The sequence below is a fragment of the Vidua chalybeata genome, chromosome 26, assembly GCF_026979565.1.
Source record: "Vidua chalybeata isolate OUT-0048 chromosome 26, bVidCha1 merged haplotype, whole genome shotgun sequence".
Taxonomy (NCBI): Eukaryota; Metazoa; Chordata; class Aves; order Passeriformes; family Viduidae; genus Vidua; species Vidua chalybeata.
Genome location: NC_071555.1, coordinates 807,520 through 834,548, shown reverse-complemented (window position 1 = coordinate 834,548; position 27,029 = coordinate 807,520). Strand labels below are relative to the sequence as shown.

Genomic DNA, 27,029 nt, shown 5'->3' with positions numbered 1-27,029 from the left:
GGCTTCCAGAGCTCCTCCAAGCTCAGAGAGCTGCCCTGGACCAACACAGCCCCTCAACACCCAGACATGGCCCAGTGGGATTCCCATCTCCCAAGCCAGGGCAGCACTGTGGGACAAGGGGTGAATGATGAGGTGTGAAGGGACAATTCAAGTGTATTCTTAAATGAATCCATTATCCAATCCACTTACAGAGAATCAGATTTTTGGATGTCTCCAGGAAGTATCTCTCTGCTGATTCCTTTAAGAACCTGCCTTTGCCTGCCCTCAAGTCAGGACATCATCATTATTTAAATATTTTATTCATTTATTGACAATTCTTTGGTCTTGAAAACTAAGCCATTGAAAAGCAAGCTTGTCACAAAATTAGAAATGGATAAAGACAACCACAATGTCCTAAAAATGTCGGACTTAGAAATGTCAGGGCAGCAGTGGAACCTTCTCTTTGTTCTCTGGGAATTCTCTCACTCCCTTTCCCTCTCTTTTCTGGACCCAAACCTTGGCCCTTGGGGCTGATCCTTGGTGGAACTCCGGCCTCCCTCACAGGTAGAGCTTTGGTCACATTGTGACACAGGTGTTCACTTGGGGAGAGATAACATGCACCTTTCTCATGATGGAGCTCTTGGAAACATCCTAAACCTTGCTTTACAGCTCCACACATAACAGCAGGAGAGTTCTCAACCCCAGGGATAGCAGGATCCTGGATTAGCACTTCCACAGCACTCTGGATACTCAGACACACTGCAGGCTGATTTATCCCTCTCCAGATCCATCTTTAGTGGAAAACATGAGTATAAATTTCTTATTTTGTACCTTAAAATTCAGGGAGGAAATAATTGAGCCCAAAGAATCCAGAGGGAGGGATGAATTTCAGTACTTCTTGACCCTCATCTCTTCAGCCTTCCCTCGGGGAAGTGATTGGATCACCAGGAATAACACAAAAGCAACACAGCTCTCAAACCACACAAGGGATGCAGAAAGTCCATCAGAACACTCCTAACTATGGGATACAAAAATATTTTGCAAAGACTAAACCTTCACTCAGCAAAGCCGTTACCAAATCCCTCTCCAGTGCAGGGACACCAACAACACAGCTGCAGGGCCATGGGGAGATTCAAAGAGCTGCTGTAAAAACCAGCTTCAAAGGGATGGCACCTGCTCAGGGTGTGGAGCAGCACCTCCCGAGGGCTGTCCTGGTGTGGGTGTGGCTCTCACACCCCTGCCTGGGCTCTCACCTGTCCACAGCCAGCCAGGGCCACCCTGTGGGGACACGGATGGCACGGCCACATGTCCTGCTGTGGGAGCAAGGAAGAGGCACAACACACAGCACAGCTTCATCCTCATTCTCGGCACCCATGAGAAAGGAGGAGTTTCCAGCAATGAAAATCGGGATTTCCTCCAGGCCACATGGATGAGCCAACCAGTGACCTCACTGCGTATCCCAAAAACATGTACTGTTAAAAAAATCCCAGCCCCAAATAAGTCTCATTTCTTATTTTCCTCTTACTGAGTAACTTTAAAGAAAGTCAGCAGTGGGGTAAGAAAGATGAAAGTGTGCCACACTCTTGTTAGGGCTTAGGGGAAAAGCTTTAAAGAGGAATTAATAATCCCTCCCTTTTCCTGTCCTCGTTTTCCTTGTTTTGGTGATGAGCCACTGGAGGCCCTTGGGATTATAACTAGGAAAAGCTCCTCCAACACACCTCTGACTATTCACCTGAATGAGCAGGGGAATTGGCATGAAAGCCTTTTGTGCTGACTTAAAGCAAACTCTATAAAAACAAACACAAGTTAAAAATTGAAAACATCTTAAATGGCTCTGAAGTTTCACAAAAATAAAGTTCATATCAAAAACAGTCTCTGCTCCTGGTGTTTCCCACAGTCCCACTCACCACAGCAGCCAGGCAGAGATGCTACAGAACACTGAATTATTGGGAAAGACAAATTTAAAAAGGTGTCACCTCCTTGTGACACACTTAAAACTGGCCTAGAAAAATACTCAAGAAATTTCATTATACTAATTAAAACCCCAACCAACCTCCCCTCCGATGGCAAACACAGCCTTTGACCTCGGAGAACCGGTCCTTTCACTTGAGCACGACTCTGTGCTCTCCCCGAGCTATGTGTGAGGAGAACTCGTACCGGTCGTGGCTCCGGTAGCCGCAGACGTTGCACTCGAAGGGGTCGCGGAAGCCGTGGCAGCCCATGTGGATGGTGAACATCACGTAATCCAGGAAGAGCACGCGGCAGTGGTCGCACCGGTACGCCCCGATGGCCTCCCCTTCCTTGTTGATGACCTTGAAGGCGTCGCGTGGGCAGATGGCGGGCGGCTTGATGATGTCGTACGGCCTCGGGAAATCCTTCAGGGCCTGGAGGCCGTTGCGGCTCGGAGCCGGGATCACCTGGCTCTGGTGGAAGGTGGGATTGGGCCTCTCCTCGTGGTTGCTGTCAGTGTCTGTGGAGTCGTGGCCGCTGTTGTTCGGGGAAAGGCCCCTGTCGGATGACAGGCTCTTGTCCCTGAGGTGGCCGTGGCTCTTGTCGGCCTCTGGCGCGGTGCCGTTGGGGACGTCGGCGCGGGGCAGCGGCAGCGGGTACAGGCTGCTGATGACCGGCACCATCTCGGCCGTGGGCGCCGGCGGGGTCTGCACGAGCGGGCGCAGGGCCTCGGCCCCGAGGTAGGTGATGGCGTTGTTGATGGCCTGGTCCATCATGCGCCCGTGCATCATCTCGCTCTCCTTTTCGTACAGGAAAGTGGAGTTATAATTGACATCGAAGCTGGGTCGTTTCTCACCTGCGAGAGATGAGAGGTAATAATTACCTGAGTGGGTAAAGAGCTGTTTAAACCCTGCAATGATTTTTCTCTGGGAATGGGGCATGATATGTTCTCTGCTGAAAGAGGCTGTTTTTAACCCAAATAGGTTTTGGTGGGGTATTTGTTTTTTTTCATATTTTTTTAAATCTCAGGCTTAGAAGCAAGCCATTCTAATAAAGGAGATGGTGAAGGTACTTTCAGAGAGACTCATCTTTGACAAGTCCTTGGACACTGAAGTCAGTTTTCCTCGCTGTGCTTTGACAACTACATTCCCTCTGCACCACATCTGGCTTCTTGGACCTCTACACAGGTATTCAGGTAATCTAATACTGGCAGATATAAATATAAATAAACCCCCCCCACAGGAAGGGTCACTTGATACAGAGTTAGTAAAAAAAAAAAAAAAAAAAATTTCCTCTGTGTGTGCTGGGGTTTGGAAAGCTCTGGGCTGGACGGAAGTGGAGGAGAGTGCACCTGGAATTCTGCTCACACCTCTCTGGGCAGCACAGTGCAGCTCCTGTTCTCTGTGCCAGCTGCAAGGAGGAAATACAACTGCACCCCAAAAGCACTAAAGACATTTTGGAGGTGAATGTCTAGAAATAAGTAACTGAATTCTGTGGTTACTAAAAGCATAAATTTGTTCATAGCTTAAAAAAATACAAAAAAAGACCAGATGAAAGGTTTCACATGCAAGTGACTCGCAAACATTAAATCCACGAATCTCTTAGTTACGGTAACTCGACTGGTGCAGATGTTTATCAGTCACCTGTCAACACCGTGACTCAATGTGTATGAAACTCACGGGGTTTCACTGTAGAGGCAGAAAACCAGGAGCTCACGTTTCTCTTCTAAAACACTCCAAAAGGTTAACAAACCACAAGAGTATAACTGCTTCCAGCCCGCAGCACCACTTGCCGTCCAGCTTCACATGGAAGGAAACAAAATGCCACTTTTGGGTGACTCATAAAACCAGCTCCAGGCAAGTGAAAGATGTGAATAAATTGGAATTTAAGAAGAAGAAAAAAAAAAAAAACAAAAACAAAACAAAAACAAAAACAAAAGCAAAAATAGACAAGACTCCCTAAAAATTTTGGTGTTGAGTCACTGTTGTAAAGTAAGATAGAAAAACACAATGTATGGTCATAGGATTGGGGAATATCCTGAGTTGGAAGTTACCCCCAGGACCATTGAGCCCAACTTCTGAATGATCACTGAGGGTCTCACAGTGCTCTGTGATTCCACTGTCCTGGTGGATTTGAAGGTCCCCCAGGAAAAGGCTCTGAAGAGGGGCCTGGTGCAGAGGTGAAGAGTCAAATGCAGGGGGTGGTGGTCCCTGCCCTCGTGTGGGACTTGTACTGGTGCACACGAGGCAGCTACTGGGGATGGAAATGTGAAAAATAAAGTGGGCGAGACTCCTGGTGCTTGTCTGAATCTCTGCAGAGCCCTCCAATTATAATAAACGGGTTTTTCTTCCAATCAATAGACTTCATTCAGAGAAACGAGACAGACAAAGATGCCTTGTTCGTGTATATCCCTGTCCCTGCTTCCTGACTAAATGAGACATCAGCACTCATTCCCAGATTTCCCAGAGAATCTCTGCACTGGCCTGGCAGATCCGAGCTCTGACAGGGACGGGCCAGAAAGGCACAGGAGTCAGACCAAGGTCGGACAGCCTGCTCCTGGAAACATCCTTCCCAGGGATACAGAGGACTGAGAGGGGAATGTTTGCACGTGTAATTTAACAAGAAAAATCACAGAAGTCCTAGAAAAACAGCAAATTTCAAAAAAATGTTATTTTTTGCCTTTTGGTGATCTATGATGGTTTCTCCAGCTTCTCCACACAATCACCTGTGTGTGTAGTGCCAGTTCATGCCATCCAGCACTAGCACAAATCCCAGAGGTTCTGGGCCACACAGGAACTCATTGGCCCACAGAGGAAACCCCAAACTCACTCATTCTTCACGTTAGGCTTATGCTGAGGGGGTGCATCCTGCTGCAGACGTGTTTAATAAAATACATAAAGGTCAAACTGGTGGTGATTGCACAATGAGAGAGATGAAAAAATGCTAAAATAGAGGAAGCTAAAGGATTACAAACCCGTTTGCATTAGAATTGCTTTTTGAACCACAGCAAGATGTGTAAGGGCCAAGCCTCACAGGCTCAGTTTCAGTCCTGGGCACCAAAGAGACTCAGAGGGAGTATGCTGGTCTGGCTGTGCAGTGAGGTGACCTTTAGAAAGCCACACTAACGTAAAATAAATAAAAAATTGAGACCAGTTTTCATAGATGAAAGCCCAGTGCTACCCACTAAACCCACTAAGAGCTCCATTACCTTCAAAACCTGAGTTGGTTTCCTGTGTGGATGGATCCATCTGCACAGCTTTACCTGGATGGATCCAGCTGTGCAGATTTACCTGGATGGATCCAGCTGCTCACCTTTACCTGGATTCATCCACCTGCACAGCTTTACCTGGATGGATCCAGCTGCTCACCTTCACCTGGATGGATCCAGCTGCACAGCTTTACCTGGATAGATCCACCTGCACAGCTTTACCTGGATGGATCCAGCTGCACAGCTTTACCTTGCTCAGGAGCTGGTGCACCCCGTGCTGGGGGTTTGGCTGCAGCAGCCCTGGGAGCCCTGCCTGCCCCCCCAGCCCACACCTCTCCCACATGGGCCCAACGCGGAAGGTGAACTTTATATTGAGCCATAAAAAAAAAAAAAAAAGTGCTTTTTACCTTATATAACCCTACAAAGAGCACAAATAAGGCTTCATCAGCACCAATATTATATAACTGCTGACTCAGTGTTTTCCTTAGGACACAGGGTTGTATTTTATTTTCTTTAAAGGCAGGTTGATGAAATAAGACTGGCCAAGAGGGTCAGGTGTTCACTGAAACCCAGAACCTGCCCAACTAGTATTTAAGATCCCCAACATGCAAAACTCTGATCATGTTCAATTAAATGCAAAGAAAATACTATGGAAACATCTGCTTGCTTAAATTACCACAAGAAAGGATTTGATATTTTTTAATCATAGACAAATTTAGTAGAATGACTAAGAGAAATCCAATACTTTTCTGCCTTTAGGCCTTATTTCACACATGAATCCTGCAAGAAACTTCAGCTCCTGCTGAGAAAACATTAACCTTCCTATGCTTTGCCTGTTCTAGATCCTAGCAGAGAACATTTCAAATACATAGGTACAGAAATGGCATGTGGAAGCTCATAAAACATATTTATAAATCACCTACATAAAGACACAAAGCACAACAGTAGCTTCCACCCAGTTTAAGCAGCCAACAGAATAAATTCTTTTTCTTTTAATGAACCCCTTACAACAAATTGCTAAAACCCCATAACAAAAATCAGCGTTACTTTATTCTTTTGTATTAGATGCTAAGCTTGAGCAGGATATTCAAAAGAAGCAGAGGCATTGTACTGTTTGTTACCGGCCCACACGTATTTAACTGTTGCAGATGAAAAGGGGTTTTGTTCTTACCAATAAATTTCTGAGGCATTGAGCTTTTTCTCTTTGCCACGTTGCTCGCTAGCCTGTCCAGCACAAGGGCTCTTTCAGTCCCCATCTCTGCCTTGATGTGCCTTGCCTCCACGCTGGCTAGGTTGGAAAATGTGAAAAGGAAGGAAAAAAAGAGAAAAAAACACAACACGTAGGTGAAAAGGAAAAAAAGAAAGATAAAAAAAAGGAAGAGCTGACTGGTTTAATCTCCAATCGGCCACATAACCGGAGGAAACAGTTTGGAGATCTAATGCAAAGCTGGTTTTGCTTTTTCTGTCATTCCTGCTCTCTGGGCACCCGTTGTGGTCAGTGGCAGCACAGCCCTGAGCTCACTCAGGGGGGAGCACAAACCAGAACTGTCGTCAGCGAGAGGAAGTAAATGAACTGGCTGGAAGGTTGGTTAAATTGCAGATGGAGAGAGAAGCTCTGCTGGCCTTTCTTTTTTATTCTGAGTAAGGCTGGGTGACACCTGCACACTCAGTGTTTCGAGCTGCAGGAGGAGACACTCCGTGTTCTTGCTTAACTTTTCAGATATCAGTCACAGATGTCTTAACGAATCACTAAGAAACTTGTATGATATATATCAGTGTTCCAGTAAAATAAAAGCAATAAAACCTTTCAAAATTCAAAATTTCTAACTCTTTTTTCCCCCAGGTGTTACTGTCACTTAATATTTTTTTTCCTGAATGCTACAGCTAAAACTAATTATGAATGCTTCTTCTGTGTTTTAAAGCTTGTCACAACCTCCCAGATTTCTAATTTTTGGAAAGGTACTGTGCCCTGTGATGACTCCCTTGGGATTGGGCCTATTAAGGCTCTTCCCATGTTCCAGAGCTCTCCTCAGCTGTGCTAAGCAGTGCCCAGCACTGCACAGAAGCTGTGCTTGCTCTCAGCTCCTGGAGGCTGCAGAGGCCTTGAGCTGGAGAGCTGCCACCTCATATTGCTACTACCACACTAATACTGATCTAACTGCTGTGGCTTCCCCCCCAAACCCTGCTCAAACCTCAACAACATCCATCTGGACTGGTACTTTTGTGTCAAAAATTATAATGAAGAGTAAATTCATTGCTAAGAGCACCAGTGGCAGGGATCACCGTGCTGAGAACTGGACACATCCTAATGGACTGCCCAAGTCTGTAGAGATGGGATCTACAAGCTGAGGACAATGAGGGGTGATTTCCTTTCCCCAGGTGTTATAAAAGGTTGGATCTCACTGTGAAAGAATCCTGGTTGCTGTGTTACTGTACACACACCAACAAACCTAAATATAGAATCATGGAAACGTGGAATGATTTTAGTTGGAAAGGACCTTGAAGATGATCCAGTGCCGCTCCTGGCATGGTCATGGGCACCTTCCATTATCCCAGGTTGCTTCAAGCCCTGTCCAACCTGGTGCTGGACATTTCCAGGGATGAGACAGTCACAGCCTCTCTGGGCAGCCTGTGCCAGGGCCTCAGCACCCTCCCAGGGAAGAATTTCTTCCTAACATCCCATCCAACCCTGCCCTCTGGCAGTCTAAAACCATTGTCCCTTCTCCTGTCAGTCCCTGCCTGTTTAAAAAATCCTTCTGCCTCCTTTTTATAAGCCCCTTAAGGCACTGGTAGGCCAAAACGAGGTCTTCCTGAATATATGAAGCATAACTTAAGTAAGAGACAATCAGTGCCAGAGGAAAGCAATAGGAACACTTTGGTATCACTTCAGTCCTGCTAAACACAGATTTACTGAGTATCAGACTTAAATTTCTGTTTGCCCAGTAGAGCAAGTGCTGAAAGTGCAGCTTCATCCTTCCCAGCCCTGCGCAGCCTTTCCCTGAGCGTTTCAGTTCGTCCTCTGTACCTGTTTGTCAGTGCTGCTCCTGATAACACGAGTTTCAGTCAGCACAAACCATGACTCACCAAACCTCAGCCAGAACTATTTGTTCATGTTTGTTCAGCAGTTTGAAAACGTAAAGTGTTTCAGAGGTACTTGGTGCCACAAACACTGGCTTACAAATATGAGTCAGGGAGGATGGGATAACAGGGCCTGGCTCCACTCAGTCACAGTCCTGGAACCTTGGGATGTACGTGACAGCCAGCCCTGTGCAGGGCATGAAGTGCCTTGAAGGTAATAACACACTGCTCTTCTAGTCTCAGTTTTATTCCAAATTGCTCCAGTGTGTTTGGAGGTTCCCATAAATATAATCATCCCTGCTCCCAGCATGAAATACCCAGACACAATGTAAGAGCTGCACGAAGTGAGACAAAACACCAGGTTAAGGTGACACTCTGAAGGGAAGGGAGGGAGGTAGAGTGTAATCATCTGCTTGGGCCAAAAGCTCTAGCTGGGTTTTGAAAATTATAGGGTTTTTAATCTCAGGACTTCAGTTTAATTCTCATGCTCCAAAGCCTGGAATATGCAGCTTTATAGTAACTTTAGATGACTGTAGTCCAAGGTTTGAACTACCCCCAAACTCAAAGCCTCATAATCTTGGCTGGATCATTACACAAGTCATTAACAACAGTAATCTAAACCCCAACAACCCTGAACAAAATAATACAGATGGTCCTGTGTACTCAAAAATGTACTTTTTTCTTTGTAAAGATAAAAGAAAAAAACAACGTTTTGCCCATATCATAAAAGCAGCTCCCTGATCCCTGCCAGTTCTTTGTTTTAATGTTTTTGTTGTTCTAGTTCCTCTTTTCCTCAGTCTTTACCTCCTGGAGTTGCACTCTGTGGACCCATGGGTTCCTCTAGTAAAGCTTTAATTCCACATTTTCTGAGTCTTTTTCCTTATCCTGGCAGGACTCAGCTCAGAGCTGCTGTCAGCCCTCCCAGCCTCAGGAGCACACTGGAAGCTGCACGTAGCGCATCAGGGGTGACTTGTCAACGTTATTTATGTGCCACCAAGGGAACTTTAATTGCTAAATTAATGTCAGGAGGGCAGACAAGGGCTTCCTGCAGGAATAACAGAGACTTTCCTCAGAGGAGATCTGCAGAGACAGTAACTATTGACCTACATAGCATGGGACTTCTGCAGAATCAGTCTTGCAGTTTCATGGTTCTCTGCCCTTTTATTTTAATGCTGAGGGTCTTTGCCTTCACATTAAGATTTTTGTCTCCTTGCTACTGGCTATTTTTTCCTAAAGAAAAAATAATCTCTATTTATGGGCCACAAAAGGTCTTTGATGTCATTTCCACAACCTGGCCTTAGGGAAACCATGTCTGCTCCCAGTAAGATGAAGGTGGTTATACAGGTTCTCATCCATAACGTGCTCTCTGTACTCAGAAACTAATTGAAAATTATCTCATCCAACTTTTTCTTCTGGATCACATATTAAACAATCCAAGAAAAATATTTAGCATTTAGGAAAAAGTTTTTTAATCACTCCAAATTCTCTAAAGACTTCTCAAACATAGAGAAGTAATCATACCCTGTGTCCCTCTTCAATTATCCTCCCTCTGGAAGATTCCACTGCACATGGCAATATAAATAAATCATTATCTCATTGTAACATGGATCTAAAAATAAAATTCAGGCTGGACTAACAGAAATGGTGAAGTGATTTGCTCAAAATTACACTGAGAAAAAAAAACAAATACAGAAAGCACTGAACATTCAGCAGCCTGGGATCTTGGGTTATCCTGCAAGCTTAGGGCTCTGATGGCTCAACTGCAGGGTCAGAAAGCAAAAAAAAAAAAAAAGTCTCTGAGAATGCTGAAAGGAACTCTGCAGCTCAAATAAATCCCCTTGTCCCTCTTGGTCGTATCTGATCAGTGGCGCTGGAATTACATGGGAAGTTGAGCTCCTAAGCGTGGAATTTTATATGGTATAAAGGTGGGGTTGATCTCAGCACTTTTACAGCTGGGTGCCCCTCTCCTGCTCAGCCAGCACCAGGGCTGAAGATGGACTTCCCTGACCGCCCTGAGAGATCTCCATGCTGCCTGCAGTGCTGCTGCCTGTCTCAGTGTACATTTCAGGTGTAATCTGCCTGGATAAAGCACTTCCAGAGGACCACTTTCCTGCCACGGTGAACTATCCATTAGGAAGGACTCTTTATGTTGTCTTGTGAGTGGTGGGTGAGGAGCCACCTCTCCAAGCAGTGCAGTCCCCTGGCCATCAGGGGTTCACTGAGTGGTTTGGCTTGGGAGAGACCTTAAGGATCACCTTGCACCACCCCCTGACATGGACTGAGACACATTCCTCTAGCCCAGGTTGTTCCAAGCCTTGTCCAACCTGGCCTTGAACAGTTGCAGGGATGGGACATCCATCTCTGGGCCACCATGTCACCCTGTAGCTGGAGAGAGAGCGGCTGCTGTCCCAACCCCAAGCACACACCAGCACTCACCCTGCACTGAGCTGTTCCCATAGTGTGGTTTCTGCCACACCAACCAATGTGAGTAGAATTTTTAGAATGTGCAGATAATGTTAGCAAAGCCCTCAAGTGCAAAGCTGAAATTAGAGGCATTGTTTCCTGTAGCATCTCTGTGTGGTCACTCAAGAAGGGAGAGTGGAACGGAGTTGGGTGATTGTGCAATGAGAACAATGTGAGAGAGATGGTTATCAGGGACAATGCTCCAACTATATTTTTGCATGAAACTTCTCTTTTAAAAATATTTCCACATTTAGAACATGAAAAAAACATGTTTTGATACATTTCATCTTTTCCAAAGCTCTATGCTCAAAGCAGCCCTTTACCTCTCACTCCCTCCTAAGCTGATCTGCCAGTGATTTTTGGGATACCATTCCCTATTCATATCCTGGATCCAAGCCACTAAAACTGCTGCAAATTCTAACAGTTCTTATTCTAAAGAAAAGGAACCATCAAACACAAGGTTGTCAACAACTCATCCTGTAAAATGAGCCACATAACAGCATTAATGTAGGAATAATTTAACTCACTGAGCATCACCTCCAGAAATGCTGGGTACAAGGTATTTTAGATGTTTTACACAAAATAACACTTAAAGAAAAAAGTGATTAAAGTAAAAGCACTCTCTAACTACTAGCCTGAGGACTACAATGAACCAGTCCCTTGAGAACATTATATCCCCTCAGGTTACTGAAAAGGAGTGTAGGAAAAGCTGTTCTCAGGCTGTGGGTTAACAGCTCACCAGATGCCCTTTTATAAGCCCTGTAATGTACCGAAACCCCAAAACCACTGTAATGTGATAAACTCACCAGCCTCACACATGCCAGAGTTCTGCAGGTAAGTCCGGCACCGCTCCTTGTGCTCCTCTAACGAGCTCCTCTGCTTGTAGCTCCTTCCACAAAACTCACATTTATATGGCTTCTCCACTAGAAAAAGAAACAATAAAAGAATTAAAATAACCACAAGAGACCACTAAAACGTTGTCTTGCTTGAAGTGTGGTGGTTATAGCATTGTGCTGGTGGGGGACAGCACTGCACTGCTGGTCTTGATTAAATCAGAATCTCATTTATCCTCGGCAGATAAGCTCATTTTAAACTTTGATTCTTTGTGAGGTTGAACTTTTCCTGTACAGTGCAGTGCAGAGATAACACCTATAATTTAGAATCAGTGTTTTCTTTCTGAGCCCGTGTAGAACACAGGATAAAGAAAATTCAAGGGCAAGCACAGCCTGGCTCCTGCAGAACTAAGATTGAGTTATACCTGACTTGAAATCCAAGTCACCTCAGCTCTGTGCCTCCATTTCCCCATCTGTAAAATGGACAGAACACCCTACCAGCCTTAAGCAGAAAACATCTGTTGAGCATTTTAAGAGATTCAGATGAAAGGCACTACACCACAGTGAGGTGGCAATAGTCATCTGCCTGCAATTTTGCTCCTGAGATTTTCCTCTCAGCTCAGAATGGGATGGGAGGAAGTCCCAGCAAAGCACGTCTCACACCCTCCTCAAGCTGAGAGCTTGCTGGCACAGCCAGCTCCACTCGTATGAAAATGAACTGACAAGGTGGTCATGGGTCAAAGGCTGGACTTGATGATCTTGGAGGTCTTTTCCAACCAAAGTGATTCTGTGATTCTGTGAAAATACCATGGAGTTATTTGTGCAAGCAGGTTTGTGGGCTGTGACAGGGTTCCCATGGCCCCTCTCTCTGCACCAAGAGCAGAGCCAGTCTCGAGCTGGTTCCAGGAGCACCAGTGAGTGGTCACTGCTCCGTGTTGAGCCTTTCACAGGCTGAGCAAACCTTGCTGACTGTCTTTTCCACACCGAGTGTCCCAGTGACACACATCCAAAACACATGGAGTGCCTGTGAAGTCACTTACCAGAATGTGTCCTTAAGTGACCCGTAAGCGCATCCCTCCTTTGGCAGGCATAACTGCACAGGTGACACTTAAAAGGTTTTTCCCCTGTGTGTAGTTTAATGTGGCGGAGGAGGTTTCCCTTCTGAGTAAAGGAAGCTCCGCACTGATTACACTGGAATGGCCGTTCACCTTAAAATGACATACAGAAAAGGACATTTAATGGTTATGTGGGTATCATGCTGTCCTCTGCCTTTTTGGAAGAGGAAAGAATGAGATATTGGATTGATTTCTTTCTATAGAAACACACAGAGTGTGACTTCAGTGGGAGGGAGGTGCAGCTCTGGTGTCAGAGCTGCTCGTAGCATATGTAGGACTATGGAAAACACTGCACAGTTCTTCCATGGAAAGAAGCGCTCCGGAGGAGGCTGATTCCAACAAGCCAGCAATTTTTAGAAGGGAAAAAAAGTCTTATCTTACTGCAGGCTGAAACTTAAGATGCTCATTGGTTTGTTGCCAAAGTATGGCACAGAGAGAAATTTATATACAGACTGAAAATGGCAGCACAAAACCAAATTAACTTTTGCTTTGTGCCAGAAATACTGCATTACATAGTGCCTTTCATCCAAAATTCTTAAAATGCCTCACCAGCTTGCTTTTAATAATATTCAATCCCGATAAGAAGAAAGGTGGGTAAAGTGAGGCACAGAACAGCAAGTAACTTGATAAAGATCACATGTGGTGTCAAGGACGGAACAAGGAAACCCTGATTTTGGTATCCTTTTTTAAAATAACTAGTCTAGATTAAAAAATATCTTATTTTCAGTACTCCAGCTCTTACAAGAACAACAGAGGGATATTTACCAGTGTGGCTACGCTTATGAACCATCAAGACATTGAGGCTAATGCAGGCTAATCCACAGATATCACAATTCATCTTTCCACTAGCTGGCCTGACGTTGTCATATGAACCAGAGTGTCTTTCCAGTTTAATGCTCTCATATTCGTTATATTCTCTGGGATATGTGTAAGGCAGTTCGGATTCTTCCAGGTTTTCCATTGGCTCGGAATTTAAAGCACTCTCCTCTCTTTCACTGTATTCACCTTTCACTTTAATCACATCATCTGCAGGTAAAACAAAGCACAGAAGTGAAAAAAGGCTAATTTTATCCACAGTGAAATATCTTAGGGAAAAAAAAAAGCACTAAAAATTACATAAAATGACAGTATCAGTCTTCCTAAAAGTTTTACTGAAATATGCAGATGAAGAAATGAAGTTGAGATGTGGAACTTCACTGGTCATGGACACTTAGTAATACTCACAGTGAGATAACCTTTGAAAGCAATTAACCTGCCTGGTAATTATCTTTGATGGAGAATTTCCTTCTGCAGATTATGAATATATAATGCAGTACAAACATCTCCTGAAATTACTAGCCAGGATTCAAAAGAAAACACTTTTTCACACCACTCACAAGTATTATTTTTATAGAAATCAGAATTTCAGTTTCTTCTGTGAATTGGAAATACAGAAAGACACAAATTTAATAAGTAATTATATCTTATACTGTCTTGTGGAACCTCTGGTGCTTAGAACAAGCCTTGGAAATATATCTGATCAGTGTAGGACTCCCAGTTCTCCCATGGAATAGATTCTCACTAGTTAAGCCTCATCAATAATCCTAATTTTCACTTGCAAATCACAGTTTTTATCCATAGCTCTCAGACGTGTGAGGAGCAGTTGATAATCTTGATTTACTATGTGAGTAAAACTAGCAGAGGCAGGGAAAGGGTTTCCTGATAAATAAATGTATCCCAGAAATGGCAAAAGCTTTGCCTGAAGTAATTTTGTGAGGATGTGGCAAAGAACCTGACGCCTCCTGAAGATCAGCATCCATGGCCTTCAAACAGGTTCCTGGACCTGTAGCCAGTCCAGAGGAATCCAAAGGCATTGCCTAAATGAATGCAGCTCCATGACAAAGGTGGATGTAGCAGGCAGCTAATGATTTACTAAAGAGTAAAAATGAAAGCAAATTGGTCACACTGCATAAACAGCTGATGATTCCCAGCTTAGGGTGCTGAATTTCCTTTCCACAATTAACTCCAACACCACCAGCAATTCCATTAAAATCCGTACTAACTTCCAGGACAGTTTTTTTCTGCTTAAAGCTGGCTGAGAAAGTTGGGGCTGTTCAGCCTGGAGAAGCGAAGATTGTGTGGAGACCTCACAACACCTTCCAGTGTCTGAAGGAGTCACAAGGGAGACAGAAAAGGACAATTCATCATGAGCTGGAGTGACAGGACAGGAGGGAATGGCTTTAAGGTGAAAGAGGGAAAATTGAGGTTGGCTATATGGAAGAAATTCCTCCCTGTGAAGGTGGGAAGGCTCTGGTACAAGTTGGCCAGAGAAGCTGTGGCTGCTCCATCCGTGGAAGTGTCCAAGGCCAGGCTGGATGGGGCTTGGACAAACCTGGGAGAGTGGAAAGTGTCCTTGTTCAGGGCAAGGATGAGCTTTAAGGTCTTTCCAAACCAAGCCATTCCGTGGTTCTCTGACAAGAGACAGACTAAGGTTGAAACTCAAGTTGTGCCTCAAGCTACGGAGTGAAGACAAGCACCATGAGATGCACCACACTGCTTCCTGTTTGAGCCTTGTTCTCTGGCCACCTGCTCCTTCCTCCAGCCGAGGATTAGACAGTTCAATCTGGCACTGAATCACTTGTCCTTTCTCCAAAGTACAGAACATGAACTGCTGAATATGTATTAGCTCTGGTTCTGAGTAATAAACCACATCAAATGACGAGAACAAACAATGGGTGGCAGTGAAAATGAGGTGGCGACATAAAAGCAACATTGAAAAAGAAAGATCTGGCAACCTAGAATTTCATGAAATCAACATTTTCAGCTACATTTTAGGGAGAAGATCACTCCTCTGTCCTAATTGTTTGTATTAAGTCCTGCCAATCTGTCTGACTTTGGGCTGACCTGGGGGAAACAGGTGGGTGATGCTTTCTTTGTCCTACACAAGACCCCAGAGTAGTGTGGAAAACTCTGAGATCCCTCTTGTGCTCTCCTTGGATGGGGATATTGATGGAAGAAAGGGTTTTCTCCCATACTGTGTGTTTTCATCCCCTATCCTGGAAAATATTTGGATTTTGCTGTTGGGACTTGCTGCCCCAGTCCTGGATGAGCTCAAGTGGGTTTAGGTGTTTTCTCAGAGGGCCACAGGGAGCTCCAGATTCACCCAAAAATGGGCTGTTTTTCTTTGTGGATCCTTCAGTACCAGCTCTGCTTCACATCCCACAGATTCCTGCTTCCACAGAAACAAGGTTTCCTCTGCAGGTGCCTTCTGCTGCCAACTCCATGTCCAAGGGTGTGATGGTGATCTTGCTATCAAGACTCCTTCAAAATTAGTTTATACAACCATTTCCATTTTCTGAGGAAAAATGATTGCCAGTTGCTGAAAGCAGATTTCAACACCCATCCTTTTCCCAGAAGGAAAAAAAAAAAAAAGCTTTTTTGGTTGGTTGGTTGTTTTTTTCCCTCTCAAAAGGAGGTCGTTCCAAAATAATTTGCTACATCCTGCCCAGCATGGTAAAAGGAAGTACCCAGTGCAGCTGCACCTTGTTGGTGCTTTCAGAAACAATTTCAATTCCCACTTTCTACTTAACGTCTCACCTTTCATCTGCATCACACGCGGTTGTTCAGCAGTGGAGGCCAAGCTGTGACCTCCAACAGAGGCTTCTGTGCTGTTTGCTTCTCTTTCTCACCACAGTGCTTGGCTCGCAGCTCCTGAGCTGTGCCAGGGTCTGTGGCACAGTGTGGGCACTGGTTTGAGACCCTCCATGGCACATCCTTAGGGACTGGTGCAAACTGGGCAAATCATCCTATGTATGATTCCACCATGGAAAAGAATCACCTCTGCAGTTTCCACACTGCATGTAAGGCTTGTGTTTCCTTGTAGTAACAGAGGAGGATGCACCTGAGTTTTGATCAAGGCTTTTCCATCACTGCCTCTACAAAAAACAGGGGCTGTTTCAGCTGTCCGTGGCATCCAAAGTTCAAGTGTTTTCCTGTAGATATTTGAAGGACTTTCACAGAAAAATTTGCCTTCTGATGACTGGGACCAGAAGAAGACACAAGAGAAGAGACTTTTTAAACCCAAATATAAATTAGAAGGGGTGGGAGTTTTTCACCTGTGATGGTTTAGAGGCTGCTCCAGCTCCTGACAGCCAGACAGGAGACAGCTTTGGTGCAAAGCAGTCTGAGGAAAAGATGGCTTGGTATAGGTTGTACTAAAATTAACCAAGTGATTGCAGAGTCTGGAGCCACCAGATTACTTTTTCAGCCCAGAGTTTTCTCTGTACTGGCATGCACAGGGAATACCATGTGATCAGGAGATTGGCAGCTGTGTGGAGGGTTTGTATCTGTCACTTAAAAATCATATCAACATATTTTATTAGATCAGGGAGTTTCCAGGCTGGTCTGCCTTAATCAAGAGGAAGGAAGTTGTGACTTCATGTAGAACAGGGAAATTTAACTGAGGAAAAACACAATTATCCCTAAAAACACTAACGAAGTTCCCACAGTGGAAAAAATAAGAGCTATCATCTCTTCTATTAGGCAAGCAAAGAGGTTGTAAGAGAAAAAAAAGCATTCATAGAGTCCAAGGCAGGGAACTATTTTTCTTGAGGCAGTTCATGGAGTTAATATACACTGAGGAAAAAAAAAAGCTGCAGCTTTTACAGAACAAAGTGCTGGTGTGATGCGTTAAGGCTGATGCACATGGTTTCATTTCCTGGGGAGATGATTACAAGATGAAAGACATACTCCAGAGTAATATTTTTGTTTCACCTGAAACACTGTAAAAACAATGGGTTCTGGAAAAAATCCAAAATAAAGCTGCGGTGGCAACTTCAGCCTGAGTCACCACCCAAACAGTGCTTGTGTGTGCTCTATAACATGATAGAATCACAAAGGGTTTGTGTTGGAAGGACATTAAAGCTCCTCCAGTCCCACCCCCTGCCCTGGGCAGGGACACCTTCCACTCTCCCAGGTTGGTCCAAGCCCCATCCAGCCTGGCCTTGGGCACTCCCAGGGATGGAGTAGCCACAGCTTCTCTGTGCCAGGGCCTCCTCACCCTCACAGGGAGGGGTTTCTCCCATATATCCAACACAAATTTTCCCTTTATCAGCTTAAAGCCATTCCCTCCTGTCCTGACACTCCTATTCCTGAAGCAGAGCCCCTCTCTGCTTTCTTTTAGGCCCCTTCAGATACTGGGTGGCTGCTCTGACATCTCCATACAATCTCGCTTCTCCAGGCTGAAATGCAGAAATAAAAAAAGTCAAGAGGGTCAAATAATTAGGGCAAGTTGGAGGGTTTCTGACTCTTAACTGTTTTCTCTAGGAGGAAGTTTCAGTAGGAACCACTCCCCCCCCCCCCAATTCTCCAATTAATCTGAGACTCTGGCATCAAATACAGAGAGGAAAACCTAAGTTTTGTCCTGTTGTTAAGCAAAGTTTACCAGGAGCGATCGGAAAAGCACAAGGAATAAAGCCCAGAAGCCATTAAATACAACGGCAGGAAAGGGTGATGTAGCTCAAGTGTTTTACAAGGAGTGGGGTCATAATCGTGAAATCCTCAGCACATGCAAAAAGTCAACTGGGTAACAAAGAAACTTAATCATCTTAATGTGGCATTTTAATGATGCTGCTGATTTGCTGTGCCAATTCAGAGATAATGAGCCCCTAATGCTACAGATGTTCAGCCAGACTAAAGGAAAAAAAAAAAGGAAAAAGGAAAGCTTTTCTTGTATGCCATTTCCTAACTATCCAATTAAACAAATTGTGAAAGCATATAAATAGTTTACCAGGTTTTGACAGCTGTTAATGGGATTCAGATGCCGAGGAACAAGAAGGGAGTCGATACGGGGCATATTGGAGGGTTCTTGTGACTACCTGGGTTTGACAGGTATTAACTGATGATTCATCGCTGTTATCCCCACAAAACCCTACAGACACATGCCAGAGCTGCTCCCCTCCCAGAATGAGAGATTCCTGTACCCAGCCCAGCCTGAGACAGAGAGTGGTGAAGCTGAAAAAGTCAGCGGAGTTTCCAAATTCAAGGCAGAATCCTGCATGTTTGTGAGAAACACCTCAGCAATGGAATCAACACACTGGGGCAAAGATAAGTCATGAATAAAAAAATTCCATTATCCTTAGTGAATAAAGAGAATAGTGCACCCTATAAAAATTATAAACCGGGGGAAATAATTAAAATAAACAATGCTATGCCTAAGTTTTTTTTCCTCAAACAAGAGGAAAACAATTACATGTATATACTGAGAATTTGGAGACTGTAACTAATGGGGAATTATAAAATGTAAAGTGACACAATAACAGCATGAGATTTTTTTTTTTTTTTAAATGAGGCAACACTATCAGAGTTAAGACAACTTTTCTCCATGTTTTTCGTCTACCCCACTGCAGATAACCATCTAGGGAAGGGAAAGGATTTCAAGCCTTTGGCCCACCCTAGTTTGTTTTCCCTCTGACTCCAGCCTGAGCTCCCTTTTTCCCAACAGCTTTTATGAGATCATTGTTTGCCAACAAAGAGCAAGCAATCACCTCAGAGCAGAATTAACTTCCAGCCAGACAGCAGAGACAACCACCCCAACCAGGATATGGTGACAAGAAATGCCCTAGCAGGGTGCAGACACTGGGCCTGTCCTGTTCCTCAGGTCCCTTTTTGTGTCACTACAGGCCAAAGCAGAGACTTCTACACTGAAAGTCCCAAATACTGCATTTAGTACTTGGACATATTTGCCTTTGGGATTATTTTATCTTTGTGCCTTTTAGTATTTTCTTAGTACTGTTGTTCAATAGTCACTTCAATACAAAAAAATGCCTAGTACTTATTTTGTTTAGATACTTTATAAGGCAGATGTGAGGGGTAATTCCTAAATGACCCAGTGCAGAATGCACCTGGTGGAAATTTCACTTCTAAATATAGGAGAGAAACTTTCATCATTCCCCTTTGTGGAGTGCAGGCTCAATGGTAATGAGTCTCCTTGGTTTTATTGTGACTTGAAACAAAAATAGAAACAAATCAAATTGAAATGCAGCACTGAGAATTGGAAAGAAAATAAAAAAATCAGCCAGGCATCATTTTCCAAGTGCTCAGATGTGTATTTTCTACTTCATTAATACCAGTGCCTCTCTATCATTAAAGCATAGTATAATTTATCTAGTTGTACAATTAATTGCAAAATAACATCAACCAAACAACACACATCGTTTCCAAGCTCATGTGAGTTGGGAAACTTGAATTATGTAACTGGCTCATCAAGCATCTTACTTAAAAAAATATTTTTCTTATCAAGATTAATATTCCTGTGGAAATCTATGATTTCACACACAGTATTTCCCTCTCTTATAATTTTCTGCCTAATCATACTCTAGTGTTTTTCTAGGATTTTCATTCAAAAGGTTTCCAAATTATATTGAAGTTATATTAACAGAAATAGGGGTAAAGGAGAAATATTCCCCAAAACTGAATGTTCCCAAAGCTGGAGTAAAACAGGAGAAACTGCACAGCAACACTGTGCAGTGCTGAGTTTAGAGAAGGAAATGGAATTTAACTTCATTTAAATGCTCTTAACTGAAACTACAAACAGAATTTGGGGAAGCAGAATGACCTTCCTTGGGACAAATGGGACTAGGGGCTGGAAAACTATAGCTAGTGTATGCTGAAACTACCACGGGATTGTATTTTAGTTGTTTAATTTTAAAAAGTGGCAATAATTTGCCATTTTTACTCAACTTTCTACAACCCCATTGCTGGAGGGGAGAACAGGGGGAAATGCCATCCCACATCCTCAGGCCTCCAGGGCCCAGGTTTTCCAGCATCTGTCCCAGATGAAATTTGTTTTAATTTTGACACCTGTTAAAGTTATCCTTTCAGATTTAAATATCTTTAAAGTCTCCTTCTTACAGAAAAACACAGAAGAAAATGAAACTGCACAAGCTCTTCCCTTCCTTTGCTGTGAAGATACCATGACCCAGATAAAACATTTCTAAAATTACAATTCCTTAAGTCCAGCAAGGCAGATACAATCACAACCGTTAAATCAGACTTCAATGAGACAGTTAATCAGAGAACATCTGGACCCAACAGTCAGACTGAGAAAGGCCACATGTTAAATTCAGATAATCGCTGGCATTACTTATATCAAGGGACCAATCACTAATGTGACCACTCAGGCATGGTCGACTCTGGTCAACTGTGCTTCAAATGAACTTCAAACCTGAGAAATTCAAAGTATCATTTCATTTATTCTTTGTAAATTCGTCTCCCAGGAGCCTTCCTGACAATGCAATATATTCTTGTGAGAAAAATTAAATACTGAGAGAAAATAAGATAATACGAAGAACAGGGAAATCTGTGATAAATACCTGAGGAATTTTAACACATACAGGCTGAAGGCAGGAGCTTGGTTCAGGTGGTCTTGAATACCTTTAACAGTGAACTGATTTGATTGAACTATAAAAAAATTCCAATAGTAAATAATATTGACTTAAATTTTAGAATACACCTGTGTTGTCTCCTATTTGAGGTTCTTTAATCAAATGCTTGTAGTTTACTTTTCGTGTAGCCTTCTAGAGGAGCGAGTGCATCCGCTTTGTGTTCCCTTGGTAACGCTGATCTTACAGCTCTTTCCCAGCCTAAACGATCCCAGGAGTGTGCACATCAAACCCAGCCCTCCCTGGAAGACCAGGATTGCTCAAAGCGCCCGTCCGGGAGCACCTGCAGCTCCCAGGGCCGCTCCTGGAGGTGGAGCTCCTGCACCAGGAGAGACAGGAGAGGAGCGGGGCTGGCACGCACGGCAGGTGAGCGCAGCCACACGCTGCTCCACGGGAGTACAGCCCGGCGAGCTCCCAGTTTACGAAGTTCCTAACGCTCCTGCAGAGCAGGAGAAGGAACTAAAGCCGGAACAAGAACTGGAGCGAATGCAGCGTGATGGGAGACGGCGCTGAGGACACGGCAGCGCTGGCCCGGGGAGCCCCAGGTGAAACAGGCACCGAGCACCCGGCGCAAATTCTGCAGAGTTCAGTTAAAAGTCAGTCAGCAGCGAGACAAAAGAGCCATCAATTCCAATGCTCAGGGAACTATTTGTATATATTTTAGCAAAGTTTTGACTCTTGTGGATCTGTTTTCCCTTTCTCAAAACTTTTCCAGCAGAAAAAACAGTGAGCCTGTCCCTTCAACTCCCATTTTGTGCCAAATGAACAGCCTGGTTTGGGGGCAAAATGTGACTCATCCCCATTAACTGATTTCCTTTTCACTAATCTGTATTTCCTAAAATAGATTATTTCCTACAATAACATGTGATTTGAGTTCCTAGAGCCATTTTCTGAATCTTCACTTATTTTCTGCTGGGGGGAGTGGGGAGGGATCACAACTCATCTGTCTTGGACTAGATTTTATTTCGATGCCAAAGGAATAAATATTTCTCTCACCTGTAATTTCAGGGAATTATTTTGTATGGATCCAAGATACACATTGTAGAACAAGTGAGAAAAAAAAAAGGGGGGGGGTTTAAAAGTTACGGAATGAAGGCCATCATCTATTGAATAACTGTGCATCCATCCTCTTTCGAGCCCTTGTTCTGTCTCAAAGCTTCCACTGGGAGTCAGGATATCTCAAAAGTAAATTCTATTTTCTAATCACTATAATGGGTTAATTAGAATGAGAAATAGCAGCACTTTTTTATTATCTCCAAGCAATCAGAGTATCCGAGTGTCTGTGTCAGTGCTGAGTGCTCAGGATAGTCCAGCTGATGTCAATCATTTACAGGCTGGGTGACACCACCGCCCCGTTGATGTCACCGAGCGTGCCTGGCAGCATTCCTGCCGCTGACGGCACAGTCTGAAGAGTTCAAACAAAGTCAAGAGGATCGTTTGTTGATAAGGAAAACGCGGCTTTCAGTCCCAGTAGAGCCCCCAGAGAAGCCTGACCTGTTCAGCACAGGCTCCTTGTTGGGTTTAACACTAGAGAAATCCCCTTGCAGTGAACTTCTGCTGATGTTGTGAGATAACCCCAAGTCCCATGAGCGCCGGGGCTCGAGCTGGGCTTGGGAGATGAAATATTCTGATAAAAAACGGCACTTCCTTTCCAGGCAGATAAGTGCGTGTTCTTGCAGCACTGCTGGAACCTCGCTGAGCGCCCCAGTGAGGCTCTGTCACCTCTCCTGCCTCACTCCAGCCTTTCAACCGCCCCCCTCACACACCTCAGTGCAGCAGCAATTAACATCCATAAACCACAAATGTGGCTTTTATCTCTTTTTAGCTCACAACCATGAAAGCTTGCTGACATTCATAACACCCCAAAAGTTGTCTGCCTCAACAGCTGAGAGAATTAAGACATAATTAAACATTCATGCATGACTGCGACTCCCAGAGGAAGAAACGTGGCTTTTTTAATTTAATTTTTAAATTAAAGATGTGTCAGCTTTGGCCACCAAAGGTAACAGTGTTGGGGGCACATAAAGAAACAGGGGAAATCAAGAGCTTCCCCCCCGCTCTCATTGCTTGTCTCTTTTCAGACTAGACACAGGAAGCACCATGGGAACGGTGTATTTTTATGGTTGCAGGCAAGCATACACCATGTGCACCACAGCGTGCAGCTTCCAGTCCCTTGAGGCAAGAAAAGGGGGTTTTGTTTCTTTTTTTTTTCATTCTTCCCCATCAAGCTTTTAATTACCATTTTACTATAGCCTGCTGCCTAATTGTTTGCCCGATCCATAGCACTGATCATCATGGAAGCCTGTTTAACAGGGGGGTGGAGTAGGACAAGTTGAGTTGTTTCCATGGAATGGCATTTCACCTGTGTCAGGACACACATAAAAAACACCATAAGCTGGTGTGTTTGCACAGGCTCAGGGAAGGACAAATACAAAACTGCTTGCTGGAAAAGTGGATTTTTTTCATGCAAACTGAGCTCCAGTGATGGTGTTTCAACCCTATACATTAATTTAGTGCTTTTATTAACTGTAAGATTTTAAAAGGATCCCAGCACGACTTCTAGCATAAAAGGCTCCACCAAACCAAGTCAGACAATATCTAGACTTAAACAGGTCCAGCTTCTGCTCAAAGCCTCAGAATAATTCCCCACAACATACTCACAGTGTCACCCATGAATAATGCAAGAATCACAAAAACACGTAGTCCAAGAAACTGGAAGATTCCTACTCACTACGGATGGCTGACAAGACATGGAAAAACCAGACATAATTGTGCTGAAGAAAAACATGTTACAGGCATACTAAGGCAGTGGAAAGCAGGTTATCGAAGGCCTGATCTCTCTCCATGAGTCAGTGGCCTCGCGTTCCCATGATGGCCTTCAGCAGATGGAACAAACCCCGGGGGCACGGATCGTGTGGGGGTTCAGGAGAGAAAAAGGAGAGGTTTGTGTCGCAGGCTGTCATCAGCGATGAATTGGGAAGGTGCTGGAGTGGAATTGCTCACTCACAAACATGATTAACATGTATGAGAACCACTTCAGCATTTTTCATTATTTCTATTTAAATTTGTTATAAAATGAGGGGATTAGTGGTCGTGTCAATGTGCCAAATAAAGAAATGGAGATTTTTGGTTTTTATTAACCAGTAGGTTTTTCAGGTGTAGGCAGGACATAATCCTTTTTCCAAAAGCCACCACCAATACAGATGATATTTCTATTCTGTGGTCCTGGAGAATATTATATATTCATTTTACCAGGGTTAGTGATCCCCAAAAGATAATCCTCCCACTAGGACAGCACTGTCAGAATGTGGTTTCATTTATAGAAGTCAGACAGTAGTTAGTGACCCACGAGGACTGCTCAGGGACTAACAGAGCTGCTGCTATTTTATAGAGGGCATGACATGAAAGCTGAGATTATTTGTGAATTTCAGTCTCCAACAGCAACTGAACTGGTGCTGTTGGGAGGAAATTTAAGTGCACCTACTACTGATCGTTGCACAGCCTGGAGTACTAGCACAGCATAATACCAGCATAGCTTAAATATTTAAGATTTAATGTGCTTCCGGTATCAGAATGACTGCAGAGAACAGTGTGTGAAGCACTGAAGCAAACACAATGTATATTTTATTTTGTAACATTTCACATGGAGATGCTGGAGGTAACTTTTTTGTGCATTTGAAGCAGCTTTCTCCTTTGCAGTTGTGGCTTTATTCCTACAGTGAGCAGCAAGGAATGGGGCACTGTGGTACTGAAGGTTCATACTCACTTTATAATGAATGAGCTCTAATGGTAAGGGAGGCTGCTGGAGGGGAATGATGTTTTATTGATATTTATAGCATTGTCTTTGAGATGTAAATTTTCACTGTTTGCATTCCAGAACAAATGGTAAAGAGACTTTAAGAGATCAGCAGCAATATAAAAAATGAATGGTAAGAGCTGTACTGACACAGTCTCTCACGTGTCCAAGTTGTTCCTGACTTAAATGTATGGAAAAGAGGGTGAGAAATGGTACTGCAGGCACAGGGCAGCCAAAGAGCAGGAAAAGGACTTCATGCCTGGACACTGCATACAAACAGTATGGACATGGCTCCTGGAAAGGGAAGGTGGGAAGAAGCTACAGCAACTCCTCTCAGGTGGTCAGTACTGGGGGGTTTGGGAAAGAAACCCTGTCCTGGCTTCCTGCACCCACAGCTCAGTGAGCAGGTGGAGTGAAGGGCTGGGACCCTGGGAAAGCACAGGGAGAAGCGAGCTAGTGAGAGTGGAATTGGTGCAAGGGGTGGACCAACAGCTGGAGTATGGCTGTGAATATTTTATGTCCTGTGGGATCTGAGAGATCAGCTGCCTTGGATGTAGAAAATGCTCAAGTCTTCCATATTCTGTCTATTCTATTAAACTTCTGTATTTAGGGTAAGCAGAGCAGAACTCACCTGCCCAAGGCAGGCTCTATTTTGCAGACATCTATAATGAGCTAATCTCGACTGCAGAGTCCTGCTAAGCAGCAGCTGCTCTGGGGACACAAGGCTTTTCATCCTAATCCAGACACCCAAATTTGGTCAGAGAACCTGTGTGATGTCTCTCCATAAATTGTCCAGAAAGGCCAGACACCAGCAGTTCCAGATACTGGCACTGTAGATCCTTGAGTGAGATTCATCTCACCGCTCCCTTGAGTGTTTTATGTTTGCTTGCAATTTGTTAACCAATAAAAACATTTGGTCTTTAATAATGCAAGAGCATAACCTCTGCAAAATAATCACATTAACATTAGAGGGAACAACCAAAGCTACTTGCACAGCCAAAACACATAATTCTTTAGTGAATTACTTGATTCATGTGATACAAACTCTACCTCAAACTCCTACCCAAATCCACAACCGTAATTTCCCTTGATGCTGCTGCACTGCCATGGACCTGTGTCACAGAAAGGCCCTGTGAAATTGGTAACACCATGTGTGCTGTCCCCAGGACACCTGCCCCACATCCTCCACCAGGCACACTCCTCACTGGTTGTGGCTGAGGCCCCTGGCAGGGATGAGCACTCTCAGATCATGGGCAGGAACTGTTGTTAATGCTGAGATTTCAGTTTAGAAGCCTCTACAGCACAGAAGAAATTCAACACATGTAAACCCCTGAGCTCTGTAAGATTGCCAAGTTTCAGGAGCTGCTGCTGTTATCTTCTATCTATAAACGAAGAGGGCCTGCTGGTTTTTAAAGACAGTACATATTAGTTTATTATTTCAATTAATCCCTATGTTTTCTCTCAGACCTATAGGAAGGGTATTTTCTTCAACAATAAACATTGAAACTGACCAACCCCCCTTTCACCCCCAGTTTAAAATACAGCATTGCTGCTACACTTTTAAATTTTACAGGTCTGAGTGGTCCTGTGAATTTGAGATAACTTGTTCTTTCTTTCAAAAAAAAGGAATAAATTATCAAGTTATTTTTTAGGTATGAAAGTACTTAGCAGCATAAATAAAAATTGCAGTCCTAACACAGGATTTGCCTATGCAAACTGCATAGGAATTTGTTACCACACACATTAGAGGCTCACCAGATGCACTTGCTCTTTTATCTTCCCATCCATATTTCACAGATCCTGTAAAACTGACCTTGCTAAAATGCACGTGAGGTTCCCTGATGGAAAAGTGTTGCTCCTCTTTAGAGTGTGTTGAAATGCTCCAAATGAATTGTATTGCTATTCCTTTTAAAGGCATGTTCTCATAGCATAATCAGATGAATAAAAAGACAAAATACAACTATTATTTATCAGAATTCCAACTCTACTTTACCTCCTGCTTCTTCATTAGACTGATTGTGTTCCTTCATATCTTCCACATTATCCATGCTTTCCATTTCCTGGGATTTGTTCAGATTACAGTCTGTCAAATCCTCTTGTTCCTCTGGAAAAAAAAAAAGGCAAAAAATAATTAACTATTTATTCTCCAAGAATATTTCCAGGTGATTTCCTCAAAATAAGCACCTG

At 43.8% G+C, this 27,029-nt stretch overlaps 1 protein-coding gene across 1 annotated transcript in view; it reads right to left on the bottom strand.

The window, feature by feature from the left end:
• Positions 1–282: 282 nt before the first annotated feature.
• The window catches only part of IKZF3 (IKAROS family zinc finger 3), a 33,365-nt gene continuing 6,618 nt past the window's right edge, over positions 283–27,029 (bottom strand). Inside the window, exons 3-7 of the mRNA XM_053964953.1 lie at positions 26,836–26,946; positions 13,392–13,652; positions 11,485–11,601; positions 6,309–6,425; positions 283–2,785 (exon numbers count right to left, since the gene is read on the bottom strand). Of these exons, the coding sequence (XP_053820928.1) occupies positions 2,082–2,785; positions 6,309–6,425; positions 11,485–11,601; positions 13,392–13,652; positions 26,836–26,946 (1,310 nt within the window). The 3' untranslated portion in view covers positions 283–2,081. The remainder of the gene's footprint in view (positions 2,786–6,308; positions 6,426–11,484; positions 11,602–13,391; positions 13,653–26,835; positions 26,947–27,029) is intronic.